At 39.3% G+C, this 27,814-nt stretch overlaps 1 protein-coding gene across 2 annotated transcripts in view; it reads left to right on the top strand.

Moving 5' to 3' along the window:
- The window catches only part of DNAH5 (dynein axonemal heavy chain 5), a 210,181-nt gene that overhangs the window by 128,840 nt on the left and 53,527 nt on the right, over nucleotides 1-27,814 (top strand). For both annotated transcript variants that reach the window (XM_037063015.1, XM_037063014.1), the window contains exons 52-61: nucleotides 654-826; nucleotides 5,378-5,508; nucleotides 8,955-9,108; nucleotides 9,561-9,828; nucleotides 16,323-16,554; nucleotides 17,703-17,817; nucleotides 18,047-18,223; nucleotides 22,204-22,407; nucleotides 24,003-24,182; nucleotides 27,513-27,650. In XM_037063015.1, coding sequence (XP_036918910.1) covers nucleotides 654-826; nucleotides 5,378-5,508; nucleotides 8,955-9,108; nucleotides 9,561-9,828; nucleotides 16,323-16,554; nucleotides 17,703-17,817; nucleotides 18,047-18,223; nucleotides 22,204-22,407; nucleotides 24,003-24,182; nucleotides 27,513-27,650 — 1,772 coding nt within the window. The remainder of the gene's footprint in view (nucleotides 1-653; nucleotides 827-5,377; nucleotides 5,509-8,954; nucleotides 9,109-9,560; nucleotides 9,829-16,322; nucleotides 16,555-17,702; nucleotides 17,818-18,046; nucleotides 18,224-22,203; nucleotides 22,408-24,002; nucleotides 24,183-27,512; nucleotides 27,651-27,814) is intronic.

The following is a 27,814-nucleotide window of genomic DNA, read 5'->3' as shown; positions in this document are numbered from 1 at the left end:
GCCTTTTCTCTGGTATTATGCCTTGCAGTCAAAGTTGGAAAAGTGTTCAGCTGATGTATTATGTTTCTAATAAAAATGTATTGATTTTAATACTTTCCCAGTGAAATAATTCAATGTATTTATTTATATAAGAAATCATTATTCTTTTTCTCTCAACCCTCTACCTTCATTCTCTAACATTCACTTTTGTCCTCACCCTCATCTGAAATTTCTAAATTATAAAAATTGCCTGAGCAGCTGCAATGACCTCTTTATGATGATTTAAAAAATCACCTAATTCTTGACCTCTGCTGCTGATTTTGATATTAAATTCCTACTTCTTTTGATCTTCATTTTGATGATTAGAGAATATTTCTGGGAGGATCCTTGAAATACCAATGTTTTATTATAGATACAAGTTAAATTTAGTGTTTATAACATTATTTGAAATTGGCCTCTCCCGGGCAGGAAAGAACTATGATGGCACATTGATTGCAACATTTCTAATGCTTTTAGTATTGTTTGCTTCTATAAAAATCCGTATGACATTTAGATGAAAATCAGTAACATTTAGGGTGAAATTGTAGAACTGTGAATATATTAATTTACTCTGAAGGAAGCAGTGAAGCCCAGTGAGTTGAAGGTACTTAATTGATTCTTCTTCCCAATCCCAGGAGAAACATCTGAGGAGGCTGACTCGGAGATGCCCAAAGTTTATGAGCCAATTGAGTCTTTTGATCACCTGAAGGAGCGTTTGAATATGTTTCTGCAGCTCCATAATGAGGGTGTCCGTGGTGCTGGCATGGATTTGGTGTTCTTCATAGATGCGATGGTCCACTTGGTCAAGGTCAGTGGCCATGCCTAGTAGCACCTCCCCCAAGTGACAGACTCTTGGCTTCGCACCAGAATTTTTCCCGCCTTTTTCATTTTCATTTCCTAGGAGAATATTCAATTTAAAAATAAACACAGTGCTATATTCCAATTTAATTTCTAAACTGAATGCAACATGTCACACATACAGGTTTAAAATCAGAGCATGTGTACTTCAAATGTGTGATAAGATAATTGTATTCAGTGTTGCTCTATAGCTTCCAGCTCAGTGTTTTCGCTACATCGAATCAATGTGGTTGACAGCTGAATTCAAAGAACAGGCAAAGTGTCTGCTTATTTTTTTTTTTTTTGCATCATGCAAAAGATAACTATAAGGAATAGTGCAAAAACCTTGAAGACATTATGTTAAGTGAAATAAGGCAGTCACAAAAAGACAATTACTGAATGATTCCACTTATATGAGGTACCTAGAGTACTCAACTTCATCAGGATAAGCAGTATGTTTAAACAGAATGGTAATTGCCAAGGGCTAGGGGGAAGGGGGAATTGGGGAGTGTTCAGCGTTCCAGTTTCAGCTTTGGGAGATGAAAATAGTTTTGGAGATGGATGGTGGTGGTGGTTGAACAACAATGTGGAGGCACTTAATGCCATTAAACTGTCCCTTAAAAATAGTTAAGATGGTAAGTTTTGTGTTAGATGTATTTTACCACAATTAGAAATAATTCACAAACAATTGATTTTGAGTTGGATGAAAAGTCTGTTGGCATGAAATCCACCAAGAAAAGAGTTTCCTCTCTGTCCACTAGTCATTGAAGTGTCCACGCATGGGGCAGTTGATCCGCAAAGGCTGGAAGTAAAAGACATTCTTTACTTGAAAACTTATATGACGTAATTTATCTGTGATGGAAGATAATGCCATTTAAAATTTATTGCTGATATTCTCATGTTGTTTATGTGAATTACTCTTTCAGACTCTACTATATGTCCTCTTAGAAAGAAAACATTTCGAGGCTTTCTCCCATTGCTTAGATTTAACCTGGAGGTATGATTTCATAATTACAAATTGCCACCTCTAATAATTAGTTAACCTTAGAAATGGAGAAGATTGTAGAAGTTTTCAAATCAACCCTCCCCATGAAAATGCAAGAGTGGGCATGAGGCATTTCTGCAAGGATGGGGTAAATCCAGGAGAGGGAGGAAGACAGAGAGTTTGTTCTGAGGTTAGATCTCCCAGCATGAGGCATTTAGCCTGAAAACTCTGCATTCTCCAGATCCTGAAACATCTGTACTGAATTAAAAGCACAAATGTTCTTTCAAAATCGAATGTAGAAGAAATGAGAAAATGGAATGTTTACATGCTGAACATGTAAGATGCTTCTGCTATTCCATGTTCTAGATCTCATGCATCATTTGTACTCCCTGGGGAGTAACATTTTGAAATTAGCTCCTAATTAATAGTTGAGTAAGAGCTATGTGTTTCAGGAAGAATAGACATTGTGTCATATTTGATGATTAAAAGGAAGAAGAAAAAAACATATTTTCTGAATAGATAGTACCAAAGGCAACTTTATGCCTGACTACTGGAGACAAAATGTAATTGGCCTGAGATTTCATAATAGCTCAAATTGAAGATGAGATTATTTATGTTGGTCTTGTGCTTAAGGTAGTTCCCTAGCACTTTTTTTTTCTGTGTTTCACAGTACAGATGATGATTGATGAGTATTTATTGACTGTGGGCATGACATTCTAGGCCTGGGTGCCTCAGTACAGGGTCCCTGACCATGTTTTGCCTCACTCCTGGAGTCTCTAGTGTGTCTCATCTGGAATTCACCAAAGAATTCACAACTGGACTTTGAGCTAAAATGCTACAATCCTCACTATCTTCTAGGTTGACCCTCTCTTCTACACTCTTGCTTTCAGTCAATAGTACATCCAAACCCAGTGTTATGTAGGCCTGAGTCTTGAAATATGTGACTTAGTTATAAGACATGATTGAAGACAAGAGAGAGAATTAGAGACAAAATTGCAGCAAAGCAGGATATGATCTGAGACTAAGTATAATTCTTAATTCCTTCCTTAATTAAGATAAGGATTTTTTTTAAAACAGAGAAATTTTTGCAATATCTCTTTTGCCTGTTTGGTTAACATTCAAGCCCTGACATGTATGGTTTTTTTATGATCTAGTTCCTGCCGAGCATTCCAGCTGCATGGGTCATACTATGCATAGTGTGTAATCCAGAAAAAACAACTTCTTATGATGAAACACATCCCAATTTGAGAGCATCTCACCAATACCACATTCCCAGCAGGCACTGCATTGTGTAGATGGATCTATTTACGAGTTTGTCTTTCTTAAGGGATGACAAGTTTCATGAGGACGGACATCCAGTTTATTCACCTCAGCATTCATTGGCGGAGTGTTGCTAAAACAGGCACACTAGAGAGGCTTGATAGATATGTTTGACATTAAACCAAGTCTCCAGTATACCCCTAAACAATACTTTGGCTCCTCATGTCCTGATATTTTTGTACCCACTCTTGAAGTTCTCACTCCTATGGGAAATGCTCTGCGCATCCACTGGCTCTGAGACTTTGCACATGCATCCCATTCTCTCTTCTTAAAATTTAGCCTAGTTCCCACCTTGCATGTCACCCTCTCTGCATGATGAACTTCTAGTCATCTTTCAAGATCCAGGTCAGATTTCAGCTCCACACCAAAGACTTGCCTTTAGCAAGCAGTGTTATTTCTACTTCCTGTCCTCCTGTTGCCCTTATTCCTGTCCCAGCACATACCGCATGTAATACCAGGTTTCTGTTTGTGGGTCTCTGTCCCCTGCTAGAATGTGAGCACCTGTGGGGCAGGATAGACATGACTATATCTTTAAATATTTGTTAATGGAATTCAAAAGTGAATCTCTCTATCTCACAATCTGCATAAATAGGACAAAATAGCCCTTCGTGAGGGTCTCACTTGATTGTGTTCTCACCTAGTTCTGTTTTTAACCAGATTATGAGTTTTTCGAGTCTGCTTTTAAAGCCTTCTTTTTGTTTGTTCATCTATATGTCCATTTGTCAAATACGTGCTAGAAACTAGGTTTACCATGTGCTAGAAACTGGGACTAAAAAAAATTTTAATGTAAGACATAGGCCCAACTGCAGCAAAAGATGTTGGGATAAAGGGTCCCAATACCTAATGAACAACAATTATTTAAACCTTTGATACATTCACCAGTACCAACCAAAGGAAATGGTTATGACAAAAGCCATGTTAAAATGTTGAACAAGGAAGACACAGGGCATTCTAATATAGCCTGTCGTTACTCCCTACCTGCATTAACTATGTCTCTTTAAGTAATACAGGGACAGAATATGTATGGGTGGACATTGGCAACAATCCCATGAATTTTGCCAGTTCTACTCCTTCCCTTCCCACAACAACTTTGGAGACACTGCATGACAAGGGTGAGGAGGAGGCTGGAGTAAGGGGTGTGTCACCTCCCTATCTCACAAATTCTCAGGTCCACCACAAGACAGAAAAATGGTTTTCATTTCCTGGGGCTCACACTGAATTGGGAGAAATAGTTCAAAAGCTGATAGTAGTCAGTGTGAATAGAGCATAGCTTATTTCTGGATCCTGAGGAAGGATGTTTAACAAAACCTTGGCAGCGTGCACAGTCCGAGTTACCCCAGGAGTCTTCCCAGACACAGGCAAGTGACTCCTTCTGAGCCCCCAACCCACTCTCCAGAGAAAAGTGGGTATTATGGCAATATCCGAGGCTTAACCCGCCATCAGGAGGGGAAGACTCTGTGCTGAATCTGCACAGAATTTTGCTCTGAATTTCCTTTAGGTGGGATTGGAGGCCTGATGGTATAAGCAGTTCATTTGATACCAATAAAAGCCAAAGAAACATGGACTTTTACCGTAATGGGGAGTAGCGGTCTGGGGCTACTGACTGGAACAGAGTGGACTCCTGGTCCACCCATAATCACTTTTGGTAAATATCTTAGGTCTCACTGTCTTGACCAAATAATGGGAGGGTATTTATATTCATTCTTTAAAAAGAGATTCTATGTCTATGCCAGATTTTGGGAATTTTATTCTCTTCAATTTAAACTTCATTTTTCAAAAGTGGAGGATTTTTCTAATGACCTGTGGTTTCTGTATTCCAAAACTATGTGTTGTTTTGAAATCGATGTTTTCATTCCCATCCTACTGCATTGGGTTGGGCAAACTGAAGGAAACCTTTAAGTCTCCTTTATTTCTGTTCTTGAAGACCCAAAGCAAGCTGCAGTCTGGGCTGACTACTGACTTATCTGTATGGTCTCCCCCTAGTTTCCTGAAGGCACAGCCCACAGTCCCCAATCTGTTCAATATTACTGAACACTGTTCTATTTTGGTGATGCTCTCATTCCTCCAACCAGTATTTCTCTGGTTGGAGGGATACTGGTTGGAAGAATTGTCCTAATCTTGAGGAAGCTACATTTTCCAAAATGCCAAGTAGAAGAAATGAGAAAATGGAAGGTTTACATGCTGAATGATAGATGCTTCTGCCGTTCCATGTTCTAGATCTCACGCATCATTCGTACTCCCCGGGGAAATGCCCTCCTGGTTGGGGTTGGCGGCTCAGGAAAGCAGAGTCTGACGAGACTGGCCTCGTTCATTGCTGGTTATACTTCCTTCCAGATCACTCTGACAAGGTAACAAGATTTCATTTTAATTAACCTGAAATGGATTTTGATAAAAGGTTCTCAGGGGCCACCTAAAATTCAGAATGCATTTTTCTTATATGTATCTTCCCCTCAGTTATAAACCCTGAAAATTTCATATTAATGATTTGCTGTGAAAACATTTCAGCCTCTTATTGTGGTTTCCTTCCTGTTTTTGTGTTATGCATAATGTGAGTTTTTGTGTGTATTATTCCTTTCGGCGCATTTCAGAAGAAATTTATCCCTACTAAATGTTAATTCAGATTTCAGGAATGTTAGTAACCTGGAAAAATAGAAGACATTTTATATAGATTTACTCCTTCACACATTTAAAGATATTTACTGAGCATCACCTGTGTGTCAGGCACTGGCCAGGTCCTGGGGAGTACATGGTGAGCAAGGTAAACCTGGCCTGTGTCATTGTGGAGTTCATGGTAATTCAAGGGGGACAGACAGCTGAGCAGCTCGTTCTCTAAGATGTGATACATAGGTGCTCTCTATGAAAAAGAAATGCATGCAGACCAGGTACTGTGGAAAACATGGGAAGGACTCCTAATCTAGTCTAGGGGGTGGTTAGAAAAGGCTTTGTGGGGGAAGAGATATTCCATCTGAGACCTGATGGAATGTGAGTCAGAATTACCTCAGAGTAAGAAGAGAGGGAAAGAATGTTCCAGACGAAAGAATCAACACAGGGGAAGTCGCACTTGAGGTCCTGGAAAAAGTTAAATGTGGCTGGGTGTATGGGGTAAGATAGAAAGTGGGAAAAGAAGAGAAATGAAGACCTTTGAAGGTGTCATGAGGGCGGGGGACTCCTTCCTGCTGTGATAGGAAACCATTAATGAGTTACCACCGGGGAAGGCACATTGGATTTATATGCAGGGCAGAAAACGGATGGAAGGAGCCGAACAGAACAGTCACGAGGCTGTCTCAGGGATCTAGGCAAGAGAGGAGGGTGTCCTGAGTGGTAGCAGTGAGAATGGAGACAAGAAGACAGGTTCAGGAGATCGTTAGCTGAGCTTTTGGACTTATCCATCCTGGTTCTGGCTTGGGAATCTGCTCCACATCAAGATAGGGAACCCCGAAAGGGTTGTCCTCAGTAATAGGTGTGTAGTGCAGGGAGAATTAGCAAGGGAAAAGTCAGAACGAAGGGATAAGCAGGGGGATTTTGGAGAACTTCGGGGTTAACCAGGATGAGAAGCAAGAGGCTGGTTTGGGAAGTTTAGCTGGGGTGAAAATTACTAGAGGTTAATTTCTAGGTGTAGGCGCAGAAAGTTTTGCTTATTGGGCATTGATCTAGAGTTGTGGTTTGGCCCAATGGAGAAGCATTTAGCTGACCTGTCTCTTTGCGGGAAGTCCATGGATACATGCACTTTAAACATACTAATTTAAACTTTAAATTAGCTTTGTAGGTTTGCCAGGCATATAACATTAGCTTCTCTTATAGCTGATACTCCAAAAAACAATGTCTTGTCTGCAATCCCAGATTTGCCAGGGAATTGACCACAATATTGCTAACTTCTGGTCTATCTTGACTGACACTGCACCATACTGCCTCAGTAAAAATATCTTACAACTCCTCTGTCTGTGATAAATTATTGCCTCTGCATGTCATGTTGGGAATGCTTCATTACTGATGAAAAGGGAGGGTCAAGACCTCCTTGCCCTCTCATAGCCCTCAAGACACCATCCTACTGCCAAGCTGTTGCACAGCCATTCAGCTAAGGGTCAAGGAGCAAGAGCCTCAGGTTGGGGAAGGATGGCCATTTGTGTGTGACTCAGGCCATATGTTTTGACCGCCTTGATCCAGGGGACAGGGCTGAAGTTCTCACTTATCACAAGAAGCTGAGGCAAGATATTTTCCTTTGTCTTTTTTCAGGGGGCACTCTGTTTTTGATATTCTCTTCTGATCACTCATGTCTTACTTCTCTAGGAGTCTTCTTAAAATATTGACACATAGCAGTGGTGCTTCTGGTTCTAAGATATAGGTTATAGATGGTAAAAAGCACCGAGTATAGAAGTTAAATATTTAGTAGCTTTTAAAAAATCTGAAAGCCATTCGCTCTTGTGCTCTGAACTGTTGAGTTTATTTAATGTTATGAAGTTTAAATAATAATTGAGTAAATCTGAGTCTCCAGGGCTGAAATATCTTTATTTTCACCTTTGGTGGTAATGGGCTTTCCTATATTGGAACCTGTGTAACATTCCATGATTACAAGCTCATTTCCACCAAAGTATTGCTTTTGATAGTGAGAGAAAATTTATACTGAGATATTTTATAATGTTTCCAGCTCTTCTACCACAGTATACTGATCGCTCAGCAAACCCTTTCATGTGGGACCCAAAGATATCATGTGTTTGGGGACAAGGAGGGCACCATTTACAGTACGGTATCTCCCTCACGCCACGTAATAAAGGCTTGACATGCCTTAGTTTAGTTGAATTTAATCTGTGAGGTGTCTTCTAAAATGTCATTGCAGATGGTGCTTAGTATAGATTCCAATTTGACCTTTCTGTTATCGTTACGAAAAATTATTTTCAAAATGAAACAAGCACATTCAGATGACATTTAGTTGTGGTAAACATGATATTTTTAAAAATTATTTTATGCATTTATTTATCTTTAGAGGGGAAGGGAAGGAGAGAAGGAAAGAAATATCAATGTATGGTTGCCTCTCGTGAGTCCCCTGCTAGGAACCGGCCTGCAACCCAGTCATGTGCCCTGACTGGGAATCGAACCACAATTGTGTGGTTCACAGGCCTGTGCTCAATCCACTGAGCTACACCAGCCAGGGCCTAAACGTGATATTTTTGTTTCAGGTTTACTTTGGCTCTAGTTATTTTGTGTGTGGAAAAATTAATTATAATGTTTTACAAAATGTGGAATTTTAAAAATCAATTCTACCTTTTCAAGTAATCATTTCACAAAATACAGGGTGGGGCAAAAGTAGCTTTACAGTTATTCATATGGAAAATAATATAATAATTAATAAATAATATCACAGGAATAAATCCTGTGTTTTGTGTGCTCACAACTGTAAACCCTCTTTTGTCCTCCCACCTGTATACAAATATCAAATTATTATATTGTATACCTGAAATTAGTATAATATTACATGTGAATTTATTTCAATAAAAAAATAATTCTTGACTTCAGTGAACATCGAAGTACTCAGAACTCTACCATGATGGTGCATTTCTATTGCTACCAAAAGAACAGCAATTAGAAACGGAAAGAAATTACTAAAAGGTCAGTTTCATTTTTGTAAGTAAATATAATGAACCAGTAACAGTCACAGACAATGAAACACTCATCTGCTGGAACAATATCAACATTTTTTTGTTAATTAAATGGTATAAATCATTGGCCTAAGGATCTTTCTTTCCTTCCCATGAAAATAATTTAGCTAGTGACACAGTGACTGACAATGTTTTCTTAGATCCTACAACACATCAAATCTGATGGAAGACCTGAAAACTTTGTATAGAATGGCGGGTCAGCAAGGCAAAGGAATCACTTTTATTTTCACGGACAATGAGATCAAGGAGGAGTCGTTTTTGGAATATATGAACAATGTTTTATCGTCCGGCGAGGTAGGGGCTCATTCATCCCTCATGTGTTTTGTCTCTTCAGATTCCCCCCAGCTTTAGAGCTGCCCGCATTTCCTTGCATGGGAGTGTGGAATAAGTGATATTATTGGGGATTAGGTGATCAGTATGAAGAATGCCTTTTTCTGTTGGGTTTTTGGAGAATAAAACTCCCCAAATGCGGAGGTATTTATGTTTAAAACCTCAGTGGGTGCCCCAGGTGAAAAATGAGAAAACGGAAGAGAGAGGTCGTGCACAAGGACGGCCTGTGACTTCACAATTAATAGTAGGATTGTTTGGATATTTAAAAATCTGGTTTATCTCTTCTTGAAGACTATTGGTTACTTTTCTAAAGGTGAGTTTAAGAACACAGATGGAGGAAAGACATTTCTCCAGCTACCTGTTTTGATCCATGTTCTTATGTCTGTATTGGATCTGAATGTCTGCACTTTTTTCAGGTCTCCAACCTGTTTGCTCGTGATGAAATTGATGAAATTAATAGTGATCTCATATCGGTCATGAAAAAAGAACATCCCAGACGTCCTCCGACCAATGAGAACCTGTATGACTACTTCATGAGTCGGGTCAGACAGAACCTTCACATTGTGCTCTGCTTTTCCCCGGTGGGAGAGAAATTTCGAAATCGGGCCTTGAAGTTCCCCGCCCTGATTTCAGGATGCACTGTGGACTGGTTCAGCCGATGGCCGAAGGACGCCTTGGTTGCTGGTTAGTGTGGTGGAAATTTTTGTGTCAGAGTTCTTGGTTTACAATGTTTGTTTCTTTACATTCTGTGCTGCTTGCTGTCTCTATATTGGGTTGAGGCAAAAGTCACTTTGCCCAAAGTTAAAGGACTTTTGCGAGAGGGGATTCTTACTTGATTGGAAGCTCACTTTTCATGGAGCATGGTTATCAGAGCATGAGATCTTTGGCGTGCACCCCTTTGGGTTAATGTATAATAACTCTGGTTCTGAAACTATGTCTCAGGTAGATCCCCAGGCAGGTTCTGGGATGTCACAGGAAACCACTGAGTTTTTAATTTGATAGCATTCATGCTCTGTTTTAGGTGGGTTAATCAACATAAGAATAGTTTAAGCCAAGTGTCTCTCAAACGTTTGCTTCTTATGGTTGCACTCTTGGGAATCAAACTGAAACTCATTACCCAGCATTCCTCTGCTGCCGTCAGTCCATAAAGAAGGATGTTCACCAGGGGGTCTGTGACCAGGGTCCTTGCTGCTTCTGCTCCTGTCTGACCTTCTGTCCTACGGAACATTAGTGCTTCTTTCACTACGTAAATGGCATTGAATGTAAAAGTAGTAAAAAAGATGCTAGAGATCACTCATTTAGTTGTAGGGTTTTTTCAGCTTTTGGTGAAGAGTTATGTGTTGATATTTTAGATGGTAGAGTTACTTAGGTCTCTCCTTTGTATTAGAACCTCAGGGGCATCCTGATTCAATGGCAGTGGCTTTCAAACTGTTTTGTCTGATTTTTTGTATTTTAATAATGAATAAGAAGAGTCTTATTTCCCAGTAAAACCCCTCAGGTAACCATAATATATAATACAGTACAAAGTGGAGGAAAGGAAGGATTCTGGAGTCTACCTTCTCATCCGCCCTCCCCACCCCTGTCTCCCACACCTGCTCTCCAGTGCTGTGGTACCCAGTGAGAGGAAGGGCTGATTAACTCATTATATATACACACACACACAAATATATATATATGTAAATGTATTTATTTATATATATATAAATATATATTTATGTACAAATTCTTATCCATGGGGGAAGTTTTGTCATTAGCATACTATTATTGACAAGTACAGTTTTCCAATCTGTGGCTTTTAAATACAGATGATTTTTGGTATAATCAAAGTACAGATATACAGAAGATTTTTAGTTTGATATAGTCCCACTTGTCTATTTTTGCTTTTGTTGCCTGTGATTTCAGTGTCATATCCAAAAAAAGTCATTGCTGAGACTGGTGTCAAGGAAGTTACCCACTATGTTTTCTTCTAAGAATCTTATGGTTTCCAGTATTATATTGAAATCTTTAGTATGTTTTAGTTGATTTTTGCATATATTGTAAGATAAGGATCCAATTTCATTCTTTTGCATATGGGCATTCATATTTCCAGCACCATTTAAAATTTATTTATTTATTTATTTTTAGAGAACAGGGAAGGGAGGGAAAAACAGAGGGAGAGAAAATTGATGTGTAAGAGAAACATTAGTCGGTTGCCTCTCTCATGCTCCTGACCAGGGACCTGAGCTGCAACTCAGGCACATTCCATGACTGGGAATAGAACCAGAGAACTTCTGGTTTGCAGCTTGACCCAACCCCAGACACCCAACCCCAGACACCCAACCCAGTGACCCACACCAGTGAGGGCTCCTGCACCATTTTAAAGAGCCTATCTTTTCCCCATTGTGTATTCTTGGCACCCTCTTGAAACTCTAGTCACCATATATGCTTGAGATTATTTCTGGACTCTCTATTCTGTTTCATTGGTCTATATGTCTGCTTGTCATACTGGTACCATACTGTTTTGATTACTGTAGCTTTGTAACATATTTCAAAACCAGGGACGGTGATGCCTTCTGCTTTGTTTGGGTTTTTGTGTGGTTCCATAAGAATTTTAGAACTGTTTTTTATATTTTTATTAAAAAAATTTTCATTGGGATTTCGATGGGGATTGCATTGAGTCTGTAGATTGCTTTGGGTAGTATAGATATTTAAAAAATAATATTTTTCCAACTCATAAACATATGATGTCTTTCCATATATTTATGTATGTCTACTTTAATTTTTTCCATTAGTGTTTTACAGTTCCCAGTGTACGAGTCTTATACCTCCTTGGTTAAGTTTATTCCTAAGGTTTTTTAAAAATAATTTTCTGATGCTCTTTTCAATGGGATTTTTAAAAAATAAATTTCATTATTCAAAATCTTTTTTAAAATTTTATTTGTTTAAATTTTTTTAAAATTATTGTTCAAGTACAGTTTTCTGTCCCCCACTCCCATCCCAGCCCACCACCCTGTGCTCCCCACCTCCCTTCCATTTCCAGCCCCCTTAGTTGTTCTTCATGTGTCCTTTATACTAGTTTCTGTGAATCCTTCCCCATTTCCCCTGAAATTCTCTCCCCTCACCCCTCTGGTCCCTATCAGCCTGTTCTGAATTTCAGTGTCTTTGGTCATATTTGCTTGCTTGTTTGTTTTGTTGTTTAGGTTCCTGTTAAAGGTGAGATCATATGGTATTTGTCTTTTACCACCTGGCTTATTTCACTCAGCATAATGCTTTCCAGTTCCATCCATGCTGTCACAAAGGGTATTAGCTCCTTCTTTCTTTCTGCTGCATAGAATTCCATTGTGTAAATGTACCATAGTTTGTGGATCCATTCATTTACTGATGGGCACCTAGGTTGCTTCCAACTCTTGGCTATTGTAAATTGTGCTGCTATGAGCATTGGGGTGCATAGGTTCTTTTGGATTGGTGTTTCAGGGTTCTTAGGATATAATCCCAGCAGTGGAATTGCCGGGTCAAATTTTCTTTTGGGTAGTTTGTTGCTATTGTGGAGAGTATTTTTCTAATTTAAACATGCTCAGCAATTTAATATTATATTTGTGGTCCCTTAATAACTATATTTTCGTGTATTTGAATTTAAATTGGCTGAGTCTCTTGATGAAGCATTTAAAGAAAAATATGCTTCATTTTATTTTGTAAAATTCTGCTTTCCCACCATTTAATAATCCCCGTTTTGGCAAATCTTTGTTTATTGCTTTGTATGGCATTGTTTTCAAGTAATTGTTTCTAAATATCTGTATTATCTTCACTCTGGTGGTCTTCTATTTCTTAATGAAACTCTGATTTCAAACTTCCAAACTACTACTAAATCAATGAACTTCATTTAGATTTCTCCAAAGTAATTAGTAATGCTCTTCTAGTTTCCACTTTAAACTAGCACATAGTTTTGAAAGTCGGCCATCCTCACCTGACAATAAAATCTCAAGCAAAGGCAATAGCACATATTTGGCATATATATATTTTTCAAAGAAGGCCATTTTAATCATGTAAATCACATGGCCCTCTCTGAAAATGATTACTTGATTTACATCATACATACAAGATTTTGTTCCTGTGAGTTCTACCTCTGCAAGTGTTCACAACTAACGGTGTAGCACACAGAAATGAGGCAACTGCACACAAACCGTGAGTACCCATGGTTTTCCAGGGGAAGTATCATATTTTTGTGAAGCTCATTACTCAATAAATATTTTTTTTAAGATTTATTTTATTTATTTTTTTCAGAATTTTAAAAAAAGATTTTATTTATTTATTTTCTTTAGAGGGGAAGGGAAGAAGGAGAGAAACATCAATGTATGGTCGGTTGCCTTTCGTGCGTCCCCTGTTGGATGGACTGCAGGGAACCAGCCTGCAACCCAGGCATGTGCCCTGACTGGGAATCAAACCACGATCCTCTGGTTTGCAGGCTTGTGCTTAATTCACTGAGCTACACCAGCCAGAGCTAAAGATTTATTTATTTATCTTTAGAGGGGGAAGGAAGGAGAGAAATATCAATGTATGGTTGCTTCTCATGAGTCCCCTGCTGGGAACTGGCCCGCAACCCAGGCATGTGCCCTGACTGGGAATTGAACCCCGATCATGTGGTTCACAGGCCCGCGCTAAATCCACTGAGCTACACCAGCCAGGGCTAATAAATATTTTTGAACTCTTGTCTTCAACTAAAAATGTTTTCTTAGCACTCTAAAGACTCTACTTCGTTTGGTTCTATTCGAATTTCAAAATCAAAGTGACCTGGCCTTTGGAGCCCATCACCTTTGGGAATTCCAAACCTGCCTCCTACAAACACACTTCTCTGAGCCTCATTAGCTTTATCTACAAAAGTAGACACAATACTGTCAATCACTTATGAGCATTGTAAGGGTTACTTATAAGGTTCTGTGATTTAGGATCTTCCAAGGTTAGGTATGCTTTGCCCTCTGAATGTATCAATTAAGAATGTGTGTTTGTCTATAAGAGAAGCAGTGGCTGAAACACATTTTTTTTCTTTTCCCTGCTACCAAGGGAACGTAGAGTGCACAGTGCAAGACAGTACCATCGGGGTCTTCCTCCTTCTGTCCTGCTGTCATCTTTAGAGTGTGACTCCTGTCCTTGCAGGCTCAGGTGGCTGCTGCAGCTCCAGCCAACCTGCCTGGAGCTTTGCCTTTTGCCTCAGGACAGGATTCTTCCCCAGGAGCTTTGTCTGCTTGTCATTGTCCAGAACTGGGTCACCCCTAGTTGCGAGAGAGTCTGGGGAATCAAAGTTCTAGTGGAACAGATTGCTACTCTGAGCAAAATTGGGATTTTTTAGTGACAAAGCAAGTGAATGGCTACTGGACAGGCAACTAAAGTGCTTCCCTCAATTTGTTACTTCAGTTCTTTTAATCCAAATGAAGTGGAAACTGGAGGACAGCAAAATTCAGGGACTGAGCCCCCTGTCCTCCCTTCTGTCCCAGACATACCACATCATGCTCCCCATCAAGTGACTTGAATGCGCACTACCAGGATATAACCCACTGCAACCTAACACATCTCCTGAAGGTGGGTCCCAATCCTGGCGTTGCTGCTTTGGTGAAGGGATACTGACTGTGACAGAAGGGTTTTTGTGGCCTCTTGGTCCGTGGGTCACCCTAAGAGCAAGTTATCTGATCCTTTGTATAACCTTCCCTACATCAGAGATTGTTGGTCTCTGGGAAAACATACTTTGAATCCATCCCATTTTCACTCCCTGTGATTTTTGGAGAGACAAAAAGGCAACTTGCCCCATAAAGAAAAAAGTTGCCATTATTGATACTCCCTGTTCATATAAGATGCAAAATAATGGTAAACAACTGGAATTTTTCAGAAAGCAGGCATTTTATTGAAGGTATCTTATAATGCCAGGTAAAGCGCATGTCTGGCAGGTAGTGAATACTGAAGCTGATGCTGTTAATACCTACAAAACATTTGTCATAGAATTGTGAGAATTGTTCCTATGTTTCCAGCGCCCAGACTTAAACTTTCTGTAATTTAAATGGTCTCTTTAAGACTTCTGAGTGTCTTAATTTATTGCCTTTCAGTGTATATGGTAAACTCTATTTATAAGCAAATTGATAAATGGTCTCTATTACTTACATAGATATACATTACTGCCCCACAATTATTGCATCAATTTAGTGATCGATTTATAGTGGTGAAAAGATACCATTTTGATTTCTTTGCTAACTATTACCTGATAGGTTTGTTCACTTGATTTCTTCTCTTTACCTTCCTTTTTTTTAGCCATTTTCTAAATATTTGCCACTCTCATGTGTATTATTTAATATTTTAAGTATCGTTAAAGCAAATCCATGGGCCATTTTTTCCTAAGGTTCATAAAGGTGATTGTGATAAGTTTTAACTGCATAGGTGAAACCCTGTTAGGTCCCTTGGGGATGAGACCAAGTGTGACCTCCTTTTCCACCCATGGTGTCATTCCAGGGGCGGGTGTGGAGCAGACATTTACCGTGTTCATGGTGATTGGTTAGCTTTGACTTTGTGGCCTCTCCTTACAATGGGAGATGCTGTTTGACAATTGGTCCCGTGTTTGGCACTGTTGGGAAGATAAAGGTCGACGGCAGGAGATTTTTTACCCAAACAGTTTTAAAGGATGCTATAAAATAGAATTGACTGCAAATGATTGGCTGCCACATTTAAGAACAAGTTGGCCCAGGCATAAAAAATTTTAGTGGTGTACATTCAATGTGTCACATGCAGTTAGAGCCTGGGGGAATTAAGGCTATGACAGGTTCTGAGTAAAAAAAATGAATGAGATTGTTAAATATGAGTACCAGGTGGGCACTGATTTCTGAGTTATTTGTGTTACTTTTGTTCTTACATAAACCATAAAACACTCTGGCTACAGACCAGAACTTGCAGCTGTGTGGAAGAGACTTGACTGTATAAGTACCAGAAAACAAAGAGTGATAGGCTGAGAGTTTGTGATAGTTTTATACATGAAAGGGAAAATAAAATTCTTGAAGTCATAGGCCTGGGACCAAAAATGCTTACTTATATCTATCTAGTTGGGGCTATAAAAATGGTCTGGAGTCCTCAGCAATGTCTGAGTCTTTTAAAAATAGCCAGTTAACTTTTACAATGGTAATCCATGCTCATGTTTCATACGCTATTGTCTTTATTTTTTCTAGTGTCGGAACACTTCCTGTCTTCCTATGATATTGACTGCAGTTTGGAAACCAAGAAGGAAGTGGTCCAGTGCATGGGCTCCTTCCAGGATGGGGTAGCCGAGAAGTGTGTTGAGTATTTCCAGAGATTCCGACGTTCTACCCACGTGACTCCCAAGTCATACCTCTCCTTTATTCAGGGCTATAAATTGATATATGGAGAGAAGCACATGGAAGTGCAAACTCTGGCCAACAGGTAAGTGTGAAGTTCAAGTACAGAGTTATTTTAACTCAGTGGCTGTCAACGGGGAGCAGTGTGCTCCTAGGGAACATTTTTGTTTGTTGAAACTTAGGTTGGCGGGTGAGTGGTGGTGCTGCTGTCGTCACCTAAGTGGAGGCCAGGGGTGCTGCTATCATCCTACTGTACACAGGACAGCCTCTGCACCAGACAGTTCTTCATCCCCAAGGGCCAATAATGGTGCTGAGGGCAAACAACCCTCCTCTCAAGCCTAAGCAAAGGGTTTTATGGTTGCTAGGGGCTTTATTCTCGCCCAATAGAATAAAATGTTGCCACGTTTTTTGGTAGCCTACCACTTTGTCTAATAATGACTGACCCGATTATAGAAATAGTAGACCTGGAAGGAAGCTGAGGACCCAGATATCCCCTCCTCTGTCCTCTCATACCTTTCTATCCTTTCTGTGTGTCTAGGATGGTCCGTCTGATGTTCTCTGAATGGGGAATACCCTATTTCACTGAAGTTTGTTCTGAATTTCACTCTCTGCCCTGCTCTTCCACACCATGTATAGCTTCTGCCTAAACATCGCCAGAGTCACCAGAGTTGATGCAGGAGGGACACCTGGGTGGGTGACCGGATTAGGTAACTCTGAGGGCATCAGTCTTCATGATGCATTACTTTGGGTTCAGGCAGGCAGCCAGTCCTGTCATGATGCTGTTCTCATGGCTTTAAATTCCTTTCTTCTCTTGATCCCAACTCTTTCTTCTTTAAACCTCATTGGTCCCTTTTGACAAGCAGAGGTCATTAGTTTTGCTTCCACCAAGATAGGGCTTCGAGTATTTGAAGCCTATTTTTATTTATCTAAACTTCATGAAGCATGTTACCTACATGGTACAGATTCTAGACCCACTGTGGTTCCTCATGTCATGCAGGATATTTTTAGCAAGTTTTTTCTTCCCACACACAGTCTATGGAAAACTTATAAATGTCTTCAGAGTAGAATCATGCGGGTCCTGTACCCTTTCTGTCAAACTCTGGTCAATTTGCTATTTGTATATATACTCTTTCTTCAAATATGGCTGTCATTACATATAATAGTAGACCACTTGGAAAATGTGGCCAAGTACCACAAAATGTAACACTGATCCCTTGGATTTTTCCATGCCAGGATGAATACTGGATTGAAAAAACTAAAAGAAGCTTCAGAGTCTGTGGCAGCTCTGAGCAAAGAACTGGAAGTGAAAGAGAAGGAGCTACAAGTGGCAAATGATAAAGCCGACACGGTGGGTCGACATTCACACATGTTTCACATTCCCTGTTCACAAATGTTAATGGTGTGTGCATAGTTGCTAAGTTATAGCCATGAAAGTACCAGTTATTTATTTCTACTAGTATACAGCAACATTCATAGTTTTAAGTATGAAAATTTTTGTAAGTGGACAAAATGAAAAATGAAGGCAAAAATGCCTTTTCAGCTCAGTTATGGGTAATTTTTGTTTTATGTTGAACTAGGTCTTAAAAGAAGTGATGATGAAGGCACAGGCTGCTGAAAAGGTCAAGGCTGAGGTACAGAAGGTGAAGGATAAAGCGCAGGCCATTGTAGATGGCATCTCGAAAGATAAAGCCATTGCTGAAGAGAAACTGGAAGCAGCCAAACCTGCTTTGGAAGAAGCAGAAGCGGCCTTGCAGGTAAGTCTGTGTGATATCGCAGATGTCAAGTTTAGGGCCCAGGAGGAGGACTAAGAAACGATGATGACAACAGGAAATGCTCTAGTGCTTCAGACCAATGCTGTCTCCACAGGAACAACTTCAAGTTACATTTTTTTGCTTGGAGATGTAATTAGCTCTTTATAGATTTTGCTTGTGCTCTGTCACATCTCACTTCCCACTCAGGACTGATTGATGAGCAATGTCATACTATGGCAGTCAGGAGTCCTGCGTTCTCATTTCTACTCTGGCGCCACTAAGCTACGTGAGTTAGAGGAAGCTGCATTGCATTGCTGAAATATCACCTCTTTGCTCATTCCCTGTGGACATTGTAGTGGTTCTATAAGATGTAACATTCTATGAGTTTACCTGTGAGTTACCCCTGTGGGGAAATACTGATCTAAAGTAGTTCATTCATGTCAGAGTTTGATCGGGTTATTAGTTTTTATTACAAGATCTATCCTTTTAACAAATTTTAAGTACATAATACAGTTTTATTAACTATAAACATTATGCTGTATAGACCTCTAGAATTTATTTATCTTGTGTGACTGAAACTTTGTACCCTTTGATCATCACCTCCTTTCTTCTCCTCCCTGCTCCTGGCAAGTACCATTTTGCTCTCTTCTTCTATGAGTCTGGCTATTTTACTTACTTACTTACTTAATTAATTTTTAATATGTTTTACTGATTATGCTATTAAAGTTGTCCCATTCCCCCCCTTCATTCCTTTCTACCTTGCACACCCTCTCCCACCCACATTCCCCCACTTTAGTTCATGTTCATGTGCCTTAAGTTCTTTAGCTTTTACATTTCCCATACTATTCTTGCCCTTCTGCTGTCTATTTTCTACCTACCGTCCATGCTACTTATTCTCTGTACCTTCCCCCCCCTTCCTCCTCCCACTCCCCTGTTGCTACTCCTCCATGTGATCTCCATTTCTGTGGATCTGTTCCTGTTCTAGTTGTTTCCTTAGTTTGTTTTTGTTTTAGGCGTGGTTGTTCATAATTGTGAGTTTGGTGTCATTTTACTATACATGTTTTTAATCTTCTTTTTCTTAGATAAGTCCCTGTAACATTTCATAAAATAAGGGGTTGGTGATCATGAACTCCTTGAACTTGACCTTATCAGAGAAGCACTTTATCTGTCCTTCCATTCTAAATGAAAGTTTTGCTGGATAAAGTAATCTTGGATATAGCTCCTTGTCTTTCATGACTTGGAATACTTTCCAGCCCCTTCTTGCCTGTAAGGTCTCTTTTGAGAAATCAGCTGACAGTCTGATGGGAACTCCTTTGTAGGTGACTGTCCCCTTATCCCTTGCTGTTTCTAGGATTCTCTCCTTCATTTTAATCTTGGCTAATGTAATTATGATGTGCCTTGGTGTGTTCCTTCTTGGGTCCAACTTTTTTGGGACTCTCTGAGCTTCCTGGACTTCCTGGAAGACTATTTCCTTTGCCAGATTGGGGAAGTTCTCCTTTATTATTTGTTCAAATAAGTTTTCCACTTGTTGCTGTTCCTCTTCCCCTTCTGGTACCCCTATAATTTTCAGATGTTGATTACTATTTCTTCTTTTTTTTTTTAAGATTTTACTTATTTATATTTAGAGAGAGGGGAAGGGATGGAGGAAGAGAGAGAAACATCAATGTGTGGTTTCCTCTCATGTGGCCTCCACTGGAGACCTGGCCCACAACCCAGTGCCCTGACTGGGAATCGAACTGACGACCTTTGGTCTGCAGCCTGCGCTCAATCCACTGAGCTACACCAGCCAGGGTTGAGTCTGACTATTTTAGATTCTATACATAAATGTGATCATTGAGTATTTGTCTTCCTGTATTTAGCTTATTTCACTTACAATAATGTCCTCTAGGTCCACATCATAAAATAAAGGATCCCTTCCTTTTCTTTTTAAGGCTGAATTTTACTTATATACAAAACATTTTCTTTATTCATCGATTCATTGATGGACATTCAGGTTGCTTCTGTATCTCAACTATTGTGAATAATGCTGTGGTGAACATGGGGATGCAAATATCTCTTTGAGACTCTGCTCTTTATCCTTGCCCCCCACCTTTAGGAGGCCTGTTGGCTTCTCTGAAAGTGTCTGATCAACAGAGAAAAGGCAATGATAGTGTAAAGAAACTTGTAAACCTTTATTGAACTCATGATACCTAATGGCATCCTAGGAGTAGAGCATATGGCATCAGGCCTTGCTTAAAAGCTGCATTTTCCTAAGACTTATAAGGCTTAGCATCTCTTTTAATATTATAAAGTATTTTCCAGGATCCTTATTTTTCCAGGATTTATCCTTATAAATCCTTATAATTTAGTGCTATCACTCAAGCATTCTGCATTATGTAATCATCAGTGCAGAAATGTGTGGGAACAGGGGTAAGATGATGGGGCGTGTGCGAGAGGGTTTTAATACTTTCTTTCATTGGTTATGCCTTTGTCTTATTGTCTCTTTGGGAGCTTTCGAAATCTTGAAATGTGATACCACCAGTGCATACAAAGAAAGTTCCAGGTATATCCAAACTCTAACATTGTGGCATGAGGTTGCATAAATCAATGCAACAAATAAGGGGATAGCAAAGAATGTGTCTCTTCCTAACTCAATGCTAATCTCACATGACATAAATATACAAGATGCCTCCAGATGTTAAACAACTTACATTGCAGTGATGTATGGGAAATTATATAATGGTCATAGTGCTTCGCCTGCTGAGAAAAGAGGAATTCAATACTTTGCTAAAATGGTTTGAACTTCATATATAGCCCCCTCTCCAACTCCTTTTACCTGGGTACCTGAAAATAATGAGCTCAGTCCTGTTGGAAAATTCCCCTTCCTAAAGCCAAAGTAAAATAAGCATGTTCAGCTTTTATACCTTGTATAAGTTTAATTCTACCACACTTTCTCCATTGGCTACTATTATATTTCTTTCCTTTCCTTTATAGCTACACTTCTCAAGTAAAGGTCCATCTGCCCTTTCTAGCTACTTCTTCTTCTTTTTAAAACACAAATTCTCCTTCATTTCACAAGTATTAGTCTGTTGAAGCAAACCTTTTCAAAGTATATAGTTACATTTCTAACTGTCAAGCTCAGTGATTTTCTTTCTTTCTCAGTCCTTGGAGAGAAGATCATTAGCTTTGATGAGAAAGTCACTGGGTATTTTCTTCTGGCAGGAGGAAGGCAGGTGCAAAGAAGGTAGAAGGTTTTCAAGATCTGGAAGGACGTACAACTTTTACCCTAGAAAGGAGACTGTATCAGATTATTATATTTAGTATTTTCCCAATACTTATTCCACAAAGAGTTTAAGAGAGAGAACAGTTATTATCAACCACAGGGATTCTATACGATTATTCAAGAATTTACGCTATAAAAACCTCCATATTGAAAATGGAACAAAACTTTTCTAACAACTTAGGGAAATTTGTATTGTCCAAGTTCTGTCACTTAAAGGTCAGTTTCCAGCTAAGAAGCCTCTAATTTTTCAGTCTGTCAGCCCTGGGGCCACCCACTTGTGTCAGCCCACTGTGACAAGTCAGAGTTGCTTAAGAGAGAGGCAGATTGTTGACCTACATAACTAATGAGTCAGAAAGCCCTGAAAATACTGGACTTTTCCTGGTTGAGAATCCTTGGTATGTACCTAAGTGCTGACTCTTCTTTTTTCTTTTGGATTGCGCTCTTCTGTTTTCTGACACTGAGTGGTCTGTACGATTCTAGGGAAGTCACAGCTCCTTGTCTGCTTGGCAGTGTTTCTTTCCTCATTGTCAGTTTGAATTGTGAACATTTGGACTTTTGGGGACATGGTTTTCTTTGGAATTAAATATGCATCTAGTCCCTATGACTGCATCTAATTAAAAATTGCTCATTTTCCTCTGTCAAAATTGTAGCATTTAGAGATGAAAGATTTGTCTGCACTTTCTCATTCGAGATTGGGTGATAACCTCCCTTCCTCCACCAGACCATCAAGCCTTCGGACATTGCCACCGTGCGCACGCTGGGCCGACCGCCTCACCTCATCATGAGGATCATGGACTGTGTGCTGCTGCTGTTTCAAAGGAAAGTCAACGCCGTGAGAATTGACCTGGACAAAAGCTGTACGATTCCTTCCTGGCAGGAGTCGTTAAAACTGATGACTGCAGGGAACTTTTTGCAGAACTTACAGGTGGGTAGTTCAAGTTTTTAGTACTTTGTTTAATTTCTTTATATATAAAATATGAGTAATTTATCCTTGATATGTTTGAAAATCTCATCTCCCACTTTCTGCCTAAGTTGTTCATTGTATTAATGGTGTCTTTGGATAAGCAGATGCTAAAGTTTAATGTAGTCCAACTTTTTCATATTTTCCTTAAGTGCTCTCTGCACTCTCTTTAGGAAATCTTTGTCCACCTTTAAGGCAAAATGAATGCTTCTGTGTTTTCCTCTAGAAGTTTTGTTGTTTTATTGTTCATTTTTAGAGCTTGAGAAAACTAATTGGGAATAACCAACGCACATCCATTTCCCAAGTCGCAACTTTAGCATATCTTGCATTCTGTTTTCAATTCAGCATTGCCCAGTGGCTACTGCAGCTAGAGCATCTTAGAGCAGCGATAACAAGTAGTTTATGAAACTAGGGGGCCACGCAGACTTGTCCCGGACGGTTAAAACAGGAGACTCTGTGAGGTCAGCGCCACTGCGAAGGAATAACACGCTGAGTGGAAAAGAGGTGGTGAACTCTGATTGGGTGCATTGGAGTGGTAATGGTGGCAGGGACATTTTCACAGATAAATGTGACAGTGGACTTGAATCCCAGCAAGAGACTCTGGGCTCCTGCATTACATATCTGGTGGTAGAGCAACTACATATCCTGGAAGCTCTGTTGTGATTTGCCTTTTGTCAGCAACACCCTTAAGCTGCTCCTGAATATTCTTCTAAATTTTCTTCTGGCTTTACCCTTTCAAGTCGCATTAAAGAAACATGTGTTAAAGCAGGTCTGAATGAGATTGTGTTCTATCCTGCATTGTGTATCGCCTGTGAAGGCGTGTTCCACTGAGTTATTTAGGCGTTATTTTGTTTTCAACTTGGAAAACACTTGACCATCCTCCTTTAGATGGTCAAACACCGCTTTTACGAGGTCCAGTTCCATTGCTTGTTCTGTATTTTCTCTTGATGCAAGAAGGCATTCTTTATTCATTTCTGCTACTATTTAAAAATACTTATTCTTCTAAGAGATAACAATTCTCCTATATTCTTGATAGTTCTATGATTAAAAATGAATTCATCACCCTGAGGGACTCATGCCTAAGTTATTATCTTCACATTTCAGGTGAGTTTAATAGAACCACTGAAAGTATTAAGATTTAGTTGTCACTATATGCTAAATATATATGTCCTTCGGCTAAATATCCCTCTGTGTGTTTGTTTTTCGTTGTTGATTTTGTGGGTTTATAATTCACCTATTAATGACATGAAAATCTTATTGCTTTGGGAATTCTAATAACCATGTTAGTATTCATCACTGACATAATTTCCTTTTTCCTTAGATCACAGAAAACTTATTTAGGGTTGATATATCTTGTCCACAGAAGATAAAGCGTATATTGACTTCTTTGCCATCATTGCTCACTCTCCTTTCACCTTTAGGACTTTTGCCTAATATCCTGAAATTTCGACAAAATATGATGTCATCTATCCTTTTCAGCGCTCAACAGCATTGTGAGTGTAATGTGAATATAAATTCATGAGAAGTATTTTGACTGAATTTTACTCCCTTTTCCATAGCAATTCCCCAAAGACACAATCAATGAAGAAGTGATAGAATTTTTGAATCCTTACTTTGAAATGGCAGACTACAACATCGAAACCGCCAAACGTGTATGTGGGAATGTAGCCGGTCTGTGTTCCTGGACGAAAGCCATGGCTTCCTTCTTTTCTATAAACAGAGAGGTGTTGCCTCTGAAGGTAAGCCTTCTAGGTGGAACTGTGTAGCGCACACCTGAAAGGAGTTTCTAGGTCAATGGGTTTTGTCTTTTCACGCAGTACAGGAGTTTTCAGCTTTTGGTATTATTGTACTCAAGTCCACGGGGACGACAAGTGACAGAGAGGCTGTGCATGAGATGTTTCTTTCTTCTCTGTACTCCTACTCCAATCAGAATGGTGTGAGCCTTAAGCAGGGGCCCTCTGCAAGAGTACCAAGTCCACGTGGATGGCTGGATAGTTTCCTACTCATTATCAACTTCAAAAGGAACACAGAAAACTATAGCATAGAATCATCCAATGATGTTCAAGATCTTGTGCCAGGAAATCCTATGGAATAGGCAGGGTTGACACATAGACGTTGGTGGCTGGTCTTGGTTGCAAGGCATAACATAGTATTCCCTCTCTTTTGTCCCTCGGGAAAGACACTGAATATTATTTCTTTATGATTTAATGTGATTTGAGAATATGCCTATGTTTCCCTTTGCATAACTGTATTTCCACTTTTCATTTGTGCACAGTCCCCCACCATTCAATGATTTTCAGTCTTTAGTGATACAAAAACAAGTACATGTTTTGAAGATGGGGTACTAGTATCCCCAAAATTATACCTCAAGGCTTTGTTTTTGCTTTTGTCTGAGTCTGATCTTTTTCAATCGTCAACTAAAATCCACTTATGCTTAAAACCACCCAAGGAACTTAGTAATCATGATAGGAATAATCAAAAGTAGAAAGGAGAGAGGTAGAGTTGCAAGTTTGGTTTTCTTTTCTAGTTATCATTACACCAGGACCATTTATTTGGTTGTGGAGGCCTTCGTGGTCCTAGGGCAACCTTAAAAGAAAAGAGACTCATTTGGCTCAGAGACTTTTAGAGAAAATAATTGATATGCTGTCTGACCTTACAAATTTGGGAGCCATTGAAGACTCCAGCATGGCTCAAAAAAGAACATTCTGATAGTGACGAAACTATACCCATCTCAAATGAAAAGTATGGGGCATCCTTGATAATTTTTCCAGCACACAAATTTTCTTTAAGGAAATTACAATTGAATTCATGAAGAGTAGTTTTTATTTTGTTGTAATTATTTTAACTAAAATGAGCTGAATTCAGTATAAAATAGTGGCGTTCTGAATAAGGCCTGGAGTCTCCTCCCTTATGTTCAATACATCTCAGCCTCCACCACATCCAAGGAACATCTGGACCCCACAGTAGGAAGTGAAGGGAATTATCGTCAGAAGTGGGGACCTTTTATTTGCTCCTGGAACCTGTACTTCTCTTCCTGAGAAGTCTGTTCTGGGAGTTCTTTCCTAGCATCTGGGAACATTAATTTTGTCAGATGTCTCATAATTGCAGTCGTAAAAATAAATGCAGTCACATATATCCTGTGCATTCACTATGTAGGGAGAAGTTGAAGATGAAGTATGAGTTATCATTGGTAGCTTTGCTTAATATGGTAAGAAGTACAGACTGAGGTCTCTAATGTCTCTTATTCCTGGAAGGGCACCGCCCACAAACTCTTGCTTCCTGATTGAGGACAGATTAAGGACACTCCTTAAACTACACTTGCAGCCTCTTTAATGCCATTTAGTAATGGAGACATATAGGAGCCATTCTCTTTTATCTCACAACCCCTGTAAATGGAACAACCGACTTCTAGTAGGAAATAAACTTAAATATTAATTCTAACAATAGCAATTTAGAGTCTATTCAAGTTCATTATAATGGGTCTCTCCTTGAAAACTTTATGAAAACCAGTAAATATAAGTCTGTATAAACAGAACATCACAACAGTAAAGCCTTACATATTGAATACAAATAATAATAATAATATCTATTAGTTACTGAATTTGTATGCCAGGTTCCAGACTTGGATTTTTATTTATGTTATCTTATTTAATCTTCTCTCACACACACGCACGCACACACACATTCACCTACACTCACACATAGACACATGCACAAATCCTAAAAGGTAGATTTTCAATATTTCAGTGGAGATACTGAGGCTCCCAGAGTTTAAGAGACCTGAACACGGTCCTGCAACTCCTCTTGTGAGCAGTTGGATTCCAAAGATTCTATACATTTTAGTTAGCAACTTTGGAGACTGTCACTTAAAATTTTTTGAAAGTAAGTTCTTAGGAAGTATTCAAAATCTTTGGGGCTGTGGTAGTTTGATATTATTGGGTATTTTGGTGAATTGGCACAGTGACATTGCTTTTCTTCCATGTTTAAGCCTTGGCAACAGGTACAGCTTAGAAAAGACATGTCCCAAGAGTCAGTTTCTTTTTAAAATATAATTTTTAACCCTTGCCATTGCCTGTCCTTGATGCTAGTTAGTTATAGAACTCAGACTTTTTCCCTACAGAATTATTCTGCCAAAATTTAGGATCCTGAGATTCTCTAATAGGAAAATAACATTGCAAAAAATGTTTTTAAGATAACCTTTTCATCTTAAACATTTCACAAAGAAGATGGCTTTCGTACTGGATCTCCCTGCTAAGGTCAATTTTAACATTTTAGAGATTTTTAAAAGGAGAAATCTGACCTCAGAAAAATTGTCCAAAAAATCTAAATTCCTGTAAGCCTGGACTATTTTTCTACGTATCTTTTGCTAATATTGCTTTTGATTATGTCTATTGAGTCTAACTTGGTGGCTTCCTTAAAATGGATATTTTTAATTGGTCATAACTCAAGGTGTCAATTCTTTTTTGAAACGTGAGCAGTGTATGAAAATTACAGGAACGACATCATGGCCACAACTACCCACAACACCTAACATTTATATACATTGAACAGTTACGTTCCATCTTTTTTTCTGGTTTTAACATCCTCAGTAATAGTGGTCAGTTCTGCTATATGGATTGTTTCAAACAGAAAAGTTTTTCTTCCCTGCAACTCTTAATATTGCAATGTTTTTTATTTTACCAGTGTATATTTAGTACCGCAATATTCTGATCTAGGAATTAACAAACTGGCCCACAGGCCAAATCTAACGCACTACTCGTGTTTGTATGACTTATGAAATAAGAAAACTCTTACAATTTTCAGTAAGCTACTCAACAATGCCTTGATTTTACATTTTGGCCACCAAAACCTAAAATATGGAAAAACATTACTCACTTATATTTTAATGGATTTTAAGTTTTTGCTTGTAAACATTTATGTCAAGTTCACATGAAGATTTGGTCTTGAAAAGACTCTAAGGATGGAACAAAGGAAAGGTACAACCACGAGACAGAGCTGAGTGCTGTCCGACTCAGAAATGCTGGGTGTGAGGTTTGACGCCCATCCCCACTCCTGTGTGTCCTGTGCAGGCCAACCTCGTGGTGCAGGAGAATCGCCACGTCTTGGCCATGCAGGACCTGCAAAAGGCCCAGGCAGAGCTGGACGACAAGCAGACAGAGCTTGATGTGGTGCAGGCTGAGTATGAACAGGCCATGTCCGAGAAGCAGGTAACTGTCCTCTGGCCTGGGAGGGACTGTCACTCTTCTACGTGGCTGTGATAATCCCTTCACTCCTTCTTTACTGTCTCTCTCCAAAGGTCTGGTTTACAGCAAGGCTTCACTGAATTTATACAAACACACACACACACACACACACACACACACACACACAC

The sequence above is a fragment of the Sturnira hondurensis genome, unplaced genomic scaffold (assembly GCF_014824575.4).
Source record: "Sturnira hondurensis isolate 20B ecotype Veracruz unplaced genomic scaffold, ASM1482457v3 Scaffold0014384, whole genome shotgun sequence".
Classification (NCBI taxonomy): domain Eukaryota; kingdom Metazoa; phylum Chordata; class Mammalia; order Chiroptera; family Phyllostomidae; genus Sturnira; species Sturnira hondurensis.
This window is presented reverse-complemented; position numbering and strand designations above follow the sequence as displayed.